The 13,678-nt window shown below is 41.3% G+C and overlaps 1 protein-coding gene across 3 annotated transcripts in view; it reads left to right on the top strand.

The window, feature by feature from the left end:
• FOXJ3 (forkhead box J3) overlaps positions 1-13,678 on the top strand; it is a 160,527-nt gene that overhangs the window by 23,412 nt on the left and 123,437 nt on the right. For all 3 annotated transcript variants that reach the window (XM_062191084.1, XM_062191083.1, XM_062191082.1), the window contains exon 2: positions 11,833-11,893. In XM_062191084.1, the coding sequence (XP_062047068.1) occupies positions 11,850-11,893 (44 nt within the window). In that variant the 5' untranslated portion in view covers positions 11,833-11,849. The remainder of the gene's footprint in view (positions 1-11,832; positions 11,894-13,678) is intronic.

The raw sequence follows: 13,678 nt of genomic DNA, 5'->3' as shown, positions 1-13,678 counted from the left end.
TGCTATGAGCATTCCTGCATAGGGTTTGCTGTGGAATAATGTTTTCATTTCATATACTCTAGGAATGGAATTGCTGGTTTGTATGGTGGCTCTTTTTAACTTTTTGATGAACTGTCAAACTGTTTTCCAGAGTGGCTGCATTTTTTTCTGTGTTATATTTCCACTAGCAATGTATAAGAGTTTTGGTTTCTCTACACCTTTGTAAAAATATACAAACTATCTTTTTTTTTTTTTTTTAGAGATTTATTTTATTTATTTGAACATCAGACTTCAAGTAAAACAGAGAGAGAAGGAGAGGGAGGGAGGGAGAGAGAGGTCTTCTATCTGCTGGTTTACTCCTAAGATGGCCACATTGGCCGGAACTGTGTCGATCCCAAGCCAGGAGCTTCCTCCTGGTCTCCCACGCGGGTGCAGAGGCCCAAGGACTTGGGCCATCCTCCACTGCTTTCCCAGGCCATAGAGAGCTGGATTAGAAGTGGAGCAGCTGGAACTGGTGGCTATATGGGATACTGGCACTGCAGGCTGTGGTTTTACCTGTTATGCCACAGTGCTGGCCCCTACAATTTTAATATATTTTTAAAAAGATTATTATTTGAAGACAGTAGGGTAGGGTAGGGGGCAGAGGAAGGTGGATTTTTCCATCCACTGGTTCCCAAATGGCTGCAGTAGCCAAGGCTGGGTCAGGCGGAAGCCAGGACCTAGGAACTCCATCCTGGTCTGCCACATGGGTGGCAGGGCCAATCTTTTGCTGCCTTTCCAGACATATTATCAGGAAACCAAATCAGAAGAGGAGTAGCTAGAATTTGAACTGGCACTCTGATACGGGATATTGGCATCACAAGTGGCAGTTTAACCTGTTGCTCTATAAAGTTGCCCTCCCCACGTGTCTTTGATTTTAGCCATCTTAGTGGTAACACTGTGAAGTGGTATCACTGTGGTTTTGATTTGCATTTTCCTAGTGACTAACGATGTTGAATATGTTTTCCTATGTTTACTGAACAATCACATATCTTCTTTGTAGAACTGTGTATTCAAATCTTTTCCATTGAAAAAATTTGAGAGGGAGAGGAGAGAGGAGGGGCTCCCATTTGCTGGTCCACTCCCCAGATGCCTGCAAGGACTGGGACTGAGGCTGGGGCCAAAACTGGGAGCTAGGAACTCAGTCCAGGCCTCTCACATGAATGGCAGGGATGCAGCCACTCTGCTAGTATTATCTTTTATTAAAAGCCAATATTTTCTCTTCAGTTTATATCTGTTTTGGTGTACATTTAACACTGTTGCCTTTCTTGCCCTTAAATCACTTGCTGCTATCTATAGTACAGTTTTATCAAGCTTTTTTTTTTTTTTTTTTTTAAACAGTTCCTCATTTCTTAATTACTTGTTTGGCCTCTACTGATATTCCTATGGTAAATTCAGGATCATGATTTCAGTTTCTCTGAAAGCGGATGAGTCTTGAGATCTCAAGCAGATGACTTCTTAGCTCAAGCTGCACCACTGCCTTCAAATTTACCAAGTGGGGCTGTGATGAACAGCTGATTACTGTTCACTCTGCAAGAATCTTTTCCCTTTACACCTTCCTCTGGCAGATTTCCCCTGTTCCGGTTGATTAAATAAGACACAGGTTATTTCTACAGCTGCTTTAATGATTACCTGTGACTAATGGTATAACTATTCACAGTGTTCAATCAAGTAGCCTGAATCATTCTTTGAGGATCTTAGTAAGTTTCATACTTTCAGCTCTTTTGATTGTTGGGGTGGAATTCAGAAGTAAAAAAAAAGGAATAGGTTCTTGACCTTTAGTACTGTAGTGTTCATTTCTAGTGCACGTTTAATTCTTATATTTCGTTTGTCTAATATAATGCAGATGCTTTTATTCAAGCTACTGTCATGATAATTTAAGCATAGTTTTTTTTTTTTTCCTCCCATTTTATGGAGCAGAGAAGTATGCCTCAGGGAAGTTAACAATATATTCAAGGCCATACAATAACTGTGAGAGCTGGGATTCGAATCTGGGTCTTCAGACTCAAGATCATGAATGTTCTAAGTTCTTTGTAATTATAAAGCATTATATCTATGGGAGAGGGTCATAAGAATTACTAGGGCTTTTTGAAAATACTTAGTCTGATTTCATCTTTCGCCATAAAATAAAGTATTACTATACAACTGTTATAATGGTTGTTTCCTAATAGTTTGTAACAGTTTAATATTACCTAAACACTGTTTATATTAAAAGGAATTCCACATGCTTCTACTGGTGATCGAATATGATACACTAAATAACCTGCATACCCATTAGTGTATGACAACTTTTGCTACCTGTATTCTGGTTGTATCAGTCTTCACCAGATTTCTTGATGCCTAATGGCTTTCGAAGGATTTGGAGAAAATGCTACCAGATACTGTTGGCACCTACTTAAACCATATCAATTATGAATGTAATTGAATGAATTAATGTAATTGTTCAACTATAGTTGGTGCCATGGAAACATGATTATAACTAGGAGGGTACATTTTGAAATTTCCTGACTTCAGTGTGAACTTTTAGCCTTTTATGAAATTCAGTTGCCTGGTATGGAAAAGATGATTGTATATTCTTTCAGTCAGTAAGCCCAAGGTTCAGGACACCATTTAGTGGCAGTAATTCATATGAAAAGTGGAGAAAACTGAACTAGGGTGTTGAGGCTGGAAAAGATGAGGAAGATTAGTTAGAATTAGTAGTAAATGGTAACTCAGGAGTCTTGAGGGTGTTGATGTTTTGGTAACTTAATGTGTAAGAATATTTCCCCTTACCTGAGTCTCAACTGGCTTGAGAAGTGAGAACCAACAGATTGAAGAAACAAGATAGTACATTTTTAAAAATTAGTTTTTATCCAGATAAATTTCACATACCATAAAGTTCACAAGTTTAGAATGTACAATTTAGTGGTTTTAGTATATTCACAAGATTGTGCAGCCATCTGTACTATCAGAACATTTCTCATCACTTCAGAAAGAAATCTTTTAGCAGTCATTCCTCATCTACCATCCTGTCCTCTCCCTCCACCTCCCCATCTCTTGGCATCAGCTAATCTACTTTCCATCTCTGTGGAATTACCTATTCTGGACATTTTGTTACACTTTTTTTTTTTTTAACTTTTATTTAATGAATATAAATTTCCAGTGTACAGCTTATGGATTACAATGGCTTCCCCCCCCCCCCCATAACTTCCCTCCCACCCGCAACCCTCCCCTCTCCCGCTCCCTCTCCCCTTCCATTTGCCTCAAGATTCATTTTCAATTCTCTTTATATACAGAAGATCAATTTAGTATAAAGATTTCAACAGTTTGCACCCACATAGAAACAAAGTGAAACATACTATTTGAGTACTAGTTATAGCATTAAATCAAAATGGACAGACATTAAGGACAGAGATCCCACATGAGGAGCAAGTGCACAGTGGCTCCTGTTGTTGACCCAACAAATTGACACTCTAGTTTATGGCGCCAGTAACCATCCTAAGCTGTCGTCATGAGTTGCCAAGGCTATGGAAGCCTTCCAAGTTTTCCGACTCTGATCATATTTAGACAAGGTCATAAAAGACAGAGTGAGGATAGTAACCAATGATCCTAAGAGTGGCATTTACCAGGTTTGAACAATTATATAGCATTAAGTGGGGAAGAGGACCATCAGTACACACATGTTGGGAGTAGAGCCATTGGTGGTAGAGGTTATGATTACAAAGGAATGAGGCCCAAGTGCACTAGACAGGGCCTAGAACAAAGGACAGAGTCATTATTAGAGGAGCTAAGAAAGGTGCTGTCTAAGCTACAATGAAGTTTTCTGATTGAGAGGCAAATAGAACCTGATAGAAGGGGCTTGATAATAATCTGGTGGGCTTCAGGCCTTGTAAATTCAGAGGCCAAGACCTATCTATCTCTTCACATGGGGTATATCCTAAGGGAGGTGTGAACCTCCTAGGGGAAGGCACTCTGTTGACTTTCATTACTTGGCTGGCCTGGGAAGAGAGCTGGCCAGGTAAAGGCAGGGGGCATCTCTAACAAGAAATTTACAGTTCTGCCTGCAATGTTGCTGACCCTACTTGACCATCCCCTCAGCTGCAGTGGTCACTTTGGAAGTTGGGCTGAGTGAAGGGCTTTTCAGCTTAGAGCCAATAAGATCTGTGGCTCTGACCTGGGCATCCTTCGACTCCAGGGCAGGTCCATTTCCAGTGATCCAACCCTTGGCAGAGCTGCCAGGGCTCTTCACAAGCTGACTTCTGCTGAAGCCCAGGCTTACCACATTGAAAGCCACTGCAGTGGACTGGCCTGTTGGGTCTCCTTGAGGGCAGATCACTGTACAGATCAGCCATTAATAGGCCTGCCACCCATTGCTTCTGATGCCGAGCTTTCTTTTCCTCCTGGTTTGTGTTAAAGCAGACCAGAGGATGCAAGTCAAGGGAGTGCCCGTTTCCCATCTCTAATCTTTGGTGGCCTGAACTACAAGTCTATAGTCACAGGCATGTTCTGTAGTAGTTTTTCTAAGGTAGACAATGCCCATGAGGAAAATTATATTCTCACTTTAAAACTTTCTTTCCCTTTTGTCTGAAAGGGAGGTTTTTTTCTACTTACTGTATACTTCGCTGATGGCAAAGTGAATCTAGCTATGAGATTATTATTTGAGTTCTTATTTTGGCTATGCTATTGCAGAAAAATGTTAGCCATCTCTTTTATAAGGTCTAAAGATTAAATTGTGCATCCTACAGATTCCTTCATAATAGAGTTAGTTTCCTACCTTGAAGAGAATAGAGAAATGAAAGAAGAAGTTGGGCTTAGAATAGAGAAATGAGGGAGCAAGTCCTAGATCGCTTGCTGACAATTTAAAATTATAAACTCATCAACCAACAAGAGGCACTTGCTTACTTCACAGTATTTTTGAAAGCACCTGTAGGATTTTACAAGTATTTAACCCTTTAAGCCTCTGGGGCTTTCTCATTAAGATAACTATCATGTCTCCAAAATATCTGGTTGAAATAAGATTTCTTAAAATCATGACATAACATAGACCAAATTTGATCATTGTTACAAGGTGATTATTCAAATTTTTGAAAAAAGCACATATTTAAATAACCCATAGCTCTTAATAAAAATTCAGCTGTTTTTGAACAATTAGAATTTAACAGACATCAAGAGAACATAATAGATTACTTTAACACATTGCTTTAACAGAGCATCAGAGTTTAATTCTATGTCAAAGAGAAATTGAGCTTCCTGTGATCTTTTGCTGTGAGGTTTCCTTCCTTTACCTTCTTTCATACTGGTGACCATGTTTCTGTGTTTCTGTGTGTAAGACATCTTTAAGCATCTTTTGCAGGGCAGGATGAGTGGCAACAAATTCTTTCAGTTTCTGTTTGCTATGAAAAGTCTTAATTTCACCTTCATTCACAAATGAGAGCTTTGCAGGATATAGTATTCTGGGCTGGCAGTTTTTCTCTCTTAGTACCTGGGCTATGTCTCGCCATTCCCTTCTAGCTTGTAGGGTTTCTGATGAGAAGTCTGCTGTGAGTCTAATTGGAGATCCTCTAAGAGTGATCTGACGTTTCTCTCTTGCACCTTTTAGGATCTTTTCTTTCTGTTTCACTGTGGTGAGTTTGATTACAACATGTCGTGGTGAGGATCTCTTTTGGTCATGTTTATTAGGGGTTCTATAAGCTTCCTGTACTAAGATGCCTCTGTCCTTCTCCAAACCTGGGAAATTTTCTGCTAGTATCTCACTGAAAATGCCTTCTAATCCTTTCTCCCTCTCCATGCCTTCAGGAACTCCTAGAACCCGAATGTTGGGTTTTTTAATAGTATCCTGTAGATTCCCGACAATATTTTTTAGATTTCTAATTTCTTCTTCTTTTCTTTGGTTTGCCTGTTTCCTTTCCTGTTCTCTGTCTTCTAAGTCTGATATTCTCTCTTCTGCTTCGCCCATTCTGTTTTTAAGGCTCTCTAATGTGTTTGTCATTTGATCTATTGAACTCTTCATTTCATTATGATTTCTAGTCACTATCAGAGTTTCTTGTTCCACTAGTTGTTTCATTTCATTTTGATTCCTCCTTAATATTTCACTTTCACGAGAGAGATTTTCTATCTTGTCCATGAAGGATTTCTGTAGTTCAAGAATTTGTTTTTGAGAACTTCTTAATGTTCTTATCAATTTTTTGAGATCCGCTTCTTGCATTTCTTCGATCTCATCATCTTCATAGTCTTGAATTGGGGTGTCTTTTTCATTTGGGGGTGTCACAGTGTCTTCCTTGTTCTTGTTAGCTTGGTTTTTGCGTTTGTTGTTTGGCATGTTGGAGATATTTGGTTTCTTCACTGTGGTGTTTTTTCTTGTTACACTATGGCTCTATATTAAGTGGACTGTCTGCTTTCAGTGGAGCCTTAGAGGCTTGAGATGAGTGTGGCCTGAGAGCTGTGTTTGGTTCCTCAGGGTTGAGGGTGTGTCAAGGATGACACTCCCAGGTTAGGTGTGGTAAATCTCTCTTTCTTTTTTTGATTTAAAAGGGAGGTAATTCCGCATAGCTGAACGTAATTGGAGGTAGTTAGCAGGCAAATGATATACCCACAGGAGCCAGAGATCAGAAGTTCTTTCCCAAGGACCACACAGGGAATCTCTGCTGCCCTCAGTGTGAGCTCCAATTCTCCTGCAGTCTCCCACTGGGTTGCCAAGTTAGATGCTAATCTCCTGTTATTTCACCCCTCCCCCCAGAGTCAGGTTTTTCTGCTAGGCTCAGGGCTGGTGCAGACCTGAGGTCGCCCTGCTTATGACGTATGTCCAAAATGGCGCCTGCTCTGTCTTGCTCGCCTTTGAGAGGTGAGCGGAGAGAGAGAAACTTGTGTCCGTATCAGTCACTTTTTTTATTTTTTTCTCTCTCTTCTAGTTAGCCTGGTGAACTTTTCCCCACGGAGTTTCAAGCCTCGTTCCCTCTAGCCTCCTCTTTCCGCTTGCCTGCTGGTATCTCAGGCTATTGAGGTTCGGCTCACCTCGCGTTCCAGCGCTGGTGCGTTGAGTCTGCCGCTGGTGTCCCGAACTTGGGCTCCCACGCTCTCCACGCAGGTCCACTGTGAATCACTAGTTCCGGAAGAGTTTCCTCTGCTGTTTCTTCCCCTACTCTTCCTTGACCCTGCAGTATCTCCACTTATATTAAACTTTCTCTCCCCCCGGACTAAGTGTGCTTCCTGCCTATTCCGCCATCTTGCTGCCTCTCCCTTTTTTTTTTTTTTTTTTTAATTTGACAGGTAGAGTTATAGACAGAGAGATGGAGAGAAAGGTCTTCCTTCTGTTCACTCCCAAAATGGCCACTACGGCTGGTGTTGTGCCGATCCGAAGCCAGGAGCCAGGTGCTTCTTCCTGGTCTCCCACGCGGGTGCAGGGGCACAAGCACCTGGGCCATCCTCCACTGCCCTCCTTGGCCACAGCAGAGAGCTAGACTGGAAGAGGAGCAACCGGGACTAGAACCCGGAGCCCAAATGGGATGCTGTTGCCGCAGGCGGAGGATTAACCAAGTGAGCCACGGCGCTGGCCCCATATTCTGGACATTTTGTATGAATGGAATCATAAAATATGTGACATTTTATTTTGTTTTTTGAGAGACAGTTTCCATCTGCTAGTTTACTCTCCAACTGCCTGCCACAGTTGGTACTAGGCCAGGCTGAAGCTGGGAGCCAGGAACTCAATCTGGGTCTCCCATGTGAGTGACAGAGCCCCAGTTACTTGAGCCTTGCTGCCTTGCAGGGTTTGTATTTGCAGGAAGCTGGAACTGGGAGCAGGTCTGGGACTTGAACCCTGGCACTCTGATGTGGGATGCAGTCTTAACTGCTAGGTCCAAGGGCCTCATACGTGGCCTTTTATGTCTGACTTTGTCACTTTGCACATGACTTTTAAGGTGCTTCCATGTTGTACAATGTAATAACAGTTTATCCCATTGTCTGCTACATGGATATTATATACTTGTAGATATACTTCATTTTGTTCATCAGTTGTTGGACATTTGTATCATTTCTATATTTTGACTTACGAATAATACTGCTATGAACATTTGTGTGCAAGGTTTTGTAGGAACATAAATTTATCTTGGAGATACATATAAGTAGAGTTTCTGGGTCTTACAGTAACTGTTTAACCTTCAAGGTGGCTTAGGTTTAAGAGCCGAGTTGGCAAACTCTCCAACCTCCCCACACCCCTCATTTCTACATGCCCGTGGACAGCTTACCTGGCCTGGATGTTTGGATCAGCAGAGCAGACACACCTAGATCACTGTATTATAGAGTCCTTGATGGAGAGGGAAGAAAAAAAACTATCTGCTGTTCAGGTCTGTAGTTCATTTAGCTGTACCCACTAACCGAGTTCTCTCTTTGGAGGAAGTAGGCTAAAAGGCCAGAAGTTTTTACAGAAGTCATTCCTCAGAGAAATCAAGAGTTAGAAGTATTCTGCTCTAATAAAAGGAAAGATTAGGCTAGAAACCTAAAAGTTATTCCTAGATGAACAGGCTTTATCAAGATAGAAAGTATATAAAGCAAATTCAGTTTTAGACATGGTAAGTTTGGGATTTCTAGGAGGGAATATTAGATATTTATGTTTGGAGATCAGGAGATTGGTCCTTGCCTGAGATGAAGGTGTGAGACTCATCTGTGTACAGGCAATTAAAATATAAGACTTGAAAAATCACCCATAAAGTATAATAGTAGAGAGAGGCATCCAGTAATTTTTATGTCTGAACCCTTTGTAGTATTGACTATGCTAACTGATATTTTTGCTGTTTCTGGCTATGGGTGGCTTGTGTTTTCAGGATTTTGTGATTTTTTTTTTTTTTTTTTAAACAATGACAGAGAAGGAGAGGCAGAAAGAGAGATTCCTTCTGCTGGTTCACTCCCCAAATGCCTGCAATAGCCAGTGATGGGCCAGGCCAATGCCACGAGCCAGGATCTCCATCCAAGACTACCATTTGGGTGGCAAGAACTCAAGTATTTGGGCCCATCACCTGCTGCCTCCCAGTAGCATTAGCAGGAAGGTGGATTGAAAGCATAGATAGCTGATATTTGAATCAGGCACTCAGATTTGGGATGCTGACATTCCAAGCGGCAGTGTAACCTGCACCACAATGCCAGCCTCTGCCTTTTATGATTTTTTTTTTTTTGTTCTGAATTCTTTTATTTTGGGATCTTACCTGTGGGAATTTTCTGGGCCCAGATCAAAAGTGAGTTCTCTCAGACTTCACATTTGTTTTTGTAAAGATGGGTGGGGGACACTCTCATTCTGCAATTATGCTAAGCAAAATTTTAGTTCTGAAGCTTTTAAAATCATAATCTGTAGAAGGGGTCAGTTTGTGGTTGTACAGTAGCAAGAAGACACTGCTGTACTGCTACTATAGCTTCCCATTACCTCTTTAGCCCTGAGTGCTAAGATTAATAAAGAGCAGTTTTCTTTATAATTCTGTTGTTTAAGATCTCTTGTGTGAGACCTGAACCCTTCTTACACCTTGGGCTTCAGTATTCTATATATCTAATTTCCCTCCTTTGACTTAGTTTTTGATCTCTGATCATACCTTATTTCCCGTCAGATTTTTGTTCATTTACAATTAAAAACATTTTACACAGTATTTTAGTTGCTTTCAGTGGATATGATAATCAAGGCATCCCTGCTGAAATTCTAGAAGAGGTAGAGTGTCTTTTTCTTTGGTGTCTGCAGGGACAACTAGACATGGAATTCATTCAGCCTCTAAAGGTTATAAACCTAGAATGAAATTAGTGGTTTGTTTGGTGCACATAACATTTGTTTAGAAATAAAGCCAAGACATTTCAAAATACAATTTTAGATATCTTTGTTTCTCTTGAATAATTGGAAATTTTTACAATGCTGGGCTTATAACCTTTGGCTAGAATTGGAAGTAGCAATGATGTCTTCAGACTCAACATGTTCTCCTTAGTTGCTCAGTCTGCATGTGTGCACTACATGCATCTGTATACGCCTACATCTATTCCAACTTATTCTCATTTATTTTACCTATAGGCATTTGTGGATCAACCTTGTAGCTAATGAAATTTTTATACTATCGGCCAGCGCCGTGGCTCAACAGGCTAATCCTCCGCCTTGTGGCGCCGACACACCGGGTTCTAGTCCCGGTTGGGGCACCGGATTCTGTCCCGGTTGCCCCTCTTCCAGGCCAGCTCTCTGCTGTGGCCAGGGAGTGCAGTGGAGGATGGCCCAAGTGCTTGGGCCCTGCACCCCATGGGAGACCAGGAGAAGCACTTGGCTCCTGCCATTGGATCAGCACGGTGCGCTGGCCACAGCGCGCCAGCCGCGGTGGCCATTGGAGGGTGAACCAACGGCAAAAGGAAGACCTTTCTCTCTGTCTCTCTCTCTCTCACTGTCCACTCTGCCTGTCAAAAAAAAAAAAAAATTTTATACTATGCCATGTGCCAGATGTGCCAGGTACTAGTGGTATAATAGATACTTTCTCATTTGCTCCCTCCCTCCCTCCCTTCTTTCCTTCAAGTGAGAGACAGAGAGAAAGGTCTTCCATCCTCTGGTTCACTCCCCAAATGGCTGCAGTGACCAGAGTTGAGTGGATCCGAAGCCAGCAGCTTCTTCTGGGTCTCCCACGTGGTTGCAGGGGCCCAAGGACTTGGGCCATCTTCCACTGTTCTCCCAGGTCATAGCAGAGAGCTGGATTGGAAGAGGAGCAGCTGAGATTAGAACTGGCACCCATATGGGATGCCAATGCCACAGGCAGAGGTTAACCTACTGTGCCAGTGCCTGCCCTTCACTTATTTAATTCTAACAACAAACCTGTAATTTATCCCTGATGAATAAATAAAGTTATATAGGTGGTATTCACAGCAAGTTACAGATGAAAAAACTGAGATTCAGTGAGGTTATATAAATTCTTCAGGGCCTCAGTAGTGTCACAGCTAGTATTTGAACTAAGACTGTCTTATGCATGCTCCTCCTCTTTAGTGCTACCAACTCTTTAAAGCAACAGAACTGTTTTTTCAGATGAAGTCTTAGTGAAGTCCAGTATATAAGATCAATAAAAGTAGTGATGCTTTGAAGAGTAGATGAAGGGAGGACAATTACATGGGAGTGGGAACCTGCATGCCTACCCCTGTAGTAGCTTTTAGACACCTCTCTGGAATCCCTGGGATGCTACTGTGTAGTTTGGATACAGGCTTTCTATAATGTAAGCATAACCATTTGTTAGATTTTGTGAGATCTCAGTTCCTTTACATGTTACAGTTATTATTTTTTAAAGATTTATTTATTTTACTTGAAAATCACAGTTACACAAAGAGGAGAGAGAGAGAGAGAGAGAGAGAGAGAGAGAGAGATCGATCTTCCATCCGCTGGTTCACTCCCCAGATGGCCACAACGGCCGGAGCTGTACCTATCCAGAGCCAGGAGCTTCTTCTGGGTCTCCCATGTGGGTTCAGGGGCCCAAGGACTTGGGCCATCTTCTGCTTTCCCAGGCCGTATTAGAGAGATCAGAAGTGGAGCAGCCGGTTCTTGAGTCAGCACCCGTATGGGATGCCGGCACCGCAGGCAGCAGCTTTACCCACTATGCCACAGCGCCGGCCCCAGCATGTTACAGTTATATTATCCCTTTTTCTCTTATGCCTCTGGTATGTTTGTCTTAGTGTTATATCTCTTTATCACTCAGCATTTTTATTCATTTGGGTTTGTGTTCTGATAATAGTGATTCTTTTAACCTTCTATTTCTGTTTTCTGTGTGTTTCAACTAGAATTGTAGCGTGATTTATAGTTTCATTTACTTAGGAGCATCTAATAACTAATTCTCCTTTACTTTTTAGATTCTCTTTGTGGCCAGATGGGTTTGTATGGACAGGCTTGTCCATCTGTAACTTCATTAAGGTGAGTGGTTTTTCTTCTTTTTAAATAGTTTTCTCATACTGCTCTTTATTTTTTTTTTTTCCTTCTTTCTTTTTTTTTTTTTTAAAGATTCATTTGAAGATCAGAGTTACAAAGAAAGAGACGGAGCTGGGGAGAGAGAGAGAGAGAGATCTTTCATCCACTGATTAACTCCAAAAATGGCTGCAACAGCCAGGGCTGAGCCAGGCTGAAGTTGGGAGCCAGGAGATTCTTCTGAGTTTCCCACATAGGGGACAGGGACCCAAGCTCTTGGGCCATCTTCCTCTACTTTGCCAGATGCATTTGGATTGGAAGTGGAGCAACTGGGACACTAATAGGCACTCATATGCGATGCTAGATCCCAGGCAGTAGCTTAACCTGCTAAATCACAGTGCTGGCCTGTTTCTTTTTTCTTTATTGGGTCATCTAACATTTAAAAAGTTACACTGGTCAAGTCACATTATAGTTAATTTCAGGATGAGGTTCAGAATAAAATATTGTTTGTCTCAAGTGGTGCAACTTGGAGAAGTGGAAAGATTCTTTTTTGGTAATGGAATTTGGGTGTGTTTTTAATCTCCATTTAGTGAACTAAGTGAGTTTAGTGAGGTGATAATCATGTACATGAAATAACATAATTTTATACTTTGTTCTTAAAAGCTTAGTCTACTTTCTATCCATCTTAATTAGAAAATAGTGATTTTTGATTGCTTTTGTAGTAGATTATTAAATAAGATCAGAGATACTACTTTAATTTCTTTCTGAAAGATGTAAACATAATATCCAGATTACCCTCATTTACAGTAACCGAGTGAAATGTAAAAAGTAGGAATTAGGTTGTTGTATGCCTGATTTATGGTCACTAAATCCTTTCTTTGAAGGAAATCTTATTTGAAGTCCAATGAATAAAGCAGATAAATGTTAGATTTATTTGCTTGCTTAGACTTCCGTGTCCTACTCTCAGTGACCTCTGAGGAATTGTTCTGGTTCCCAGAGCAGTTTGAAAAATAACCTAAACCTAATTTGTTAATTAAGATCTTTCAGATCAGAGTATGAAGTGTTGATTGCAGAACCTAGTAGTTTCATGTGGTGTTGCAGTCAGCAGGATCATTTATTCACTCAGCATGTTGAGCACCTAATTTTTTGTGTGGCAGTTTTTTAAAAAGATTTATTTATTTTAAAGAGTTACACAGAATGAGAAGGAAAGGCAGAGAGAGAAGTCTTCCATCCGCTGTGTCACTCCTCAACTGGCCGCAACGGCCAGAGCTGCACTGATCTGGATAAGCCAGGAGCCAAGAGCTTCCTCTGGGTCTTCCCATGCGGGTGCAGGGGCCCAAGGATTTGGGCCATCTTGTACTGCTTTCCCAGGCCATGGTAGAGAGTTGGATCAGAAGTGGAGCAGCCGGGTCTCGAACCGGTGCCCATCTAGGATGTTGGTATCGCAGGTGGTGGCTTTACCTGCTACGGTGTGGCAATATTCTGAATGCTGGGACTTTAGTAGTGAGCATAACAGGTAAAGAAAAGTCACATAATCATGGAGTGTACATTCTAGTGGAAGGACAAGAAACATCTGTTAGTTAATGACAGTGGTAAAGGATAAAGAGTAAAGTAAAATAGAGAAAGGAAAAAGAACCAGTGGAAAGAAGATCTTTCTCTGTCTTCTCTCCCTCTCACTGTCTGTAACTCTACCTCTCAAATAAATAAAATCTTTAAAAAAAAAAAACAAAGAGGAGTATATGTAATTTTAAACAGGATGGCCAAGAGAAGTTCACCAGAACAGTAACATGAGTG

This window comes from Lepus europaeus, chromosome 5 (genome assembly GCF_033115175.1).
Source record: "Lepus europaeus isolate LE1 chromosome 5, mLepTim1.pri, whole genome shotgun sequence".
NCBI lineage: Eukaryota > Metazoa > Chordata > Mammalia > Lagomorpha > Leporidae > Lepus > Lepus europaeus.
Note: the sequence above shows the minus strand (reverse complement) of the source record. Positions and strands in the feature narration are given on the sequence as shown.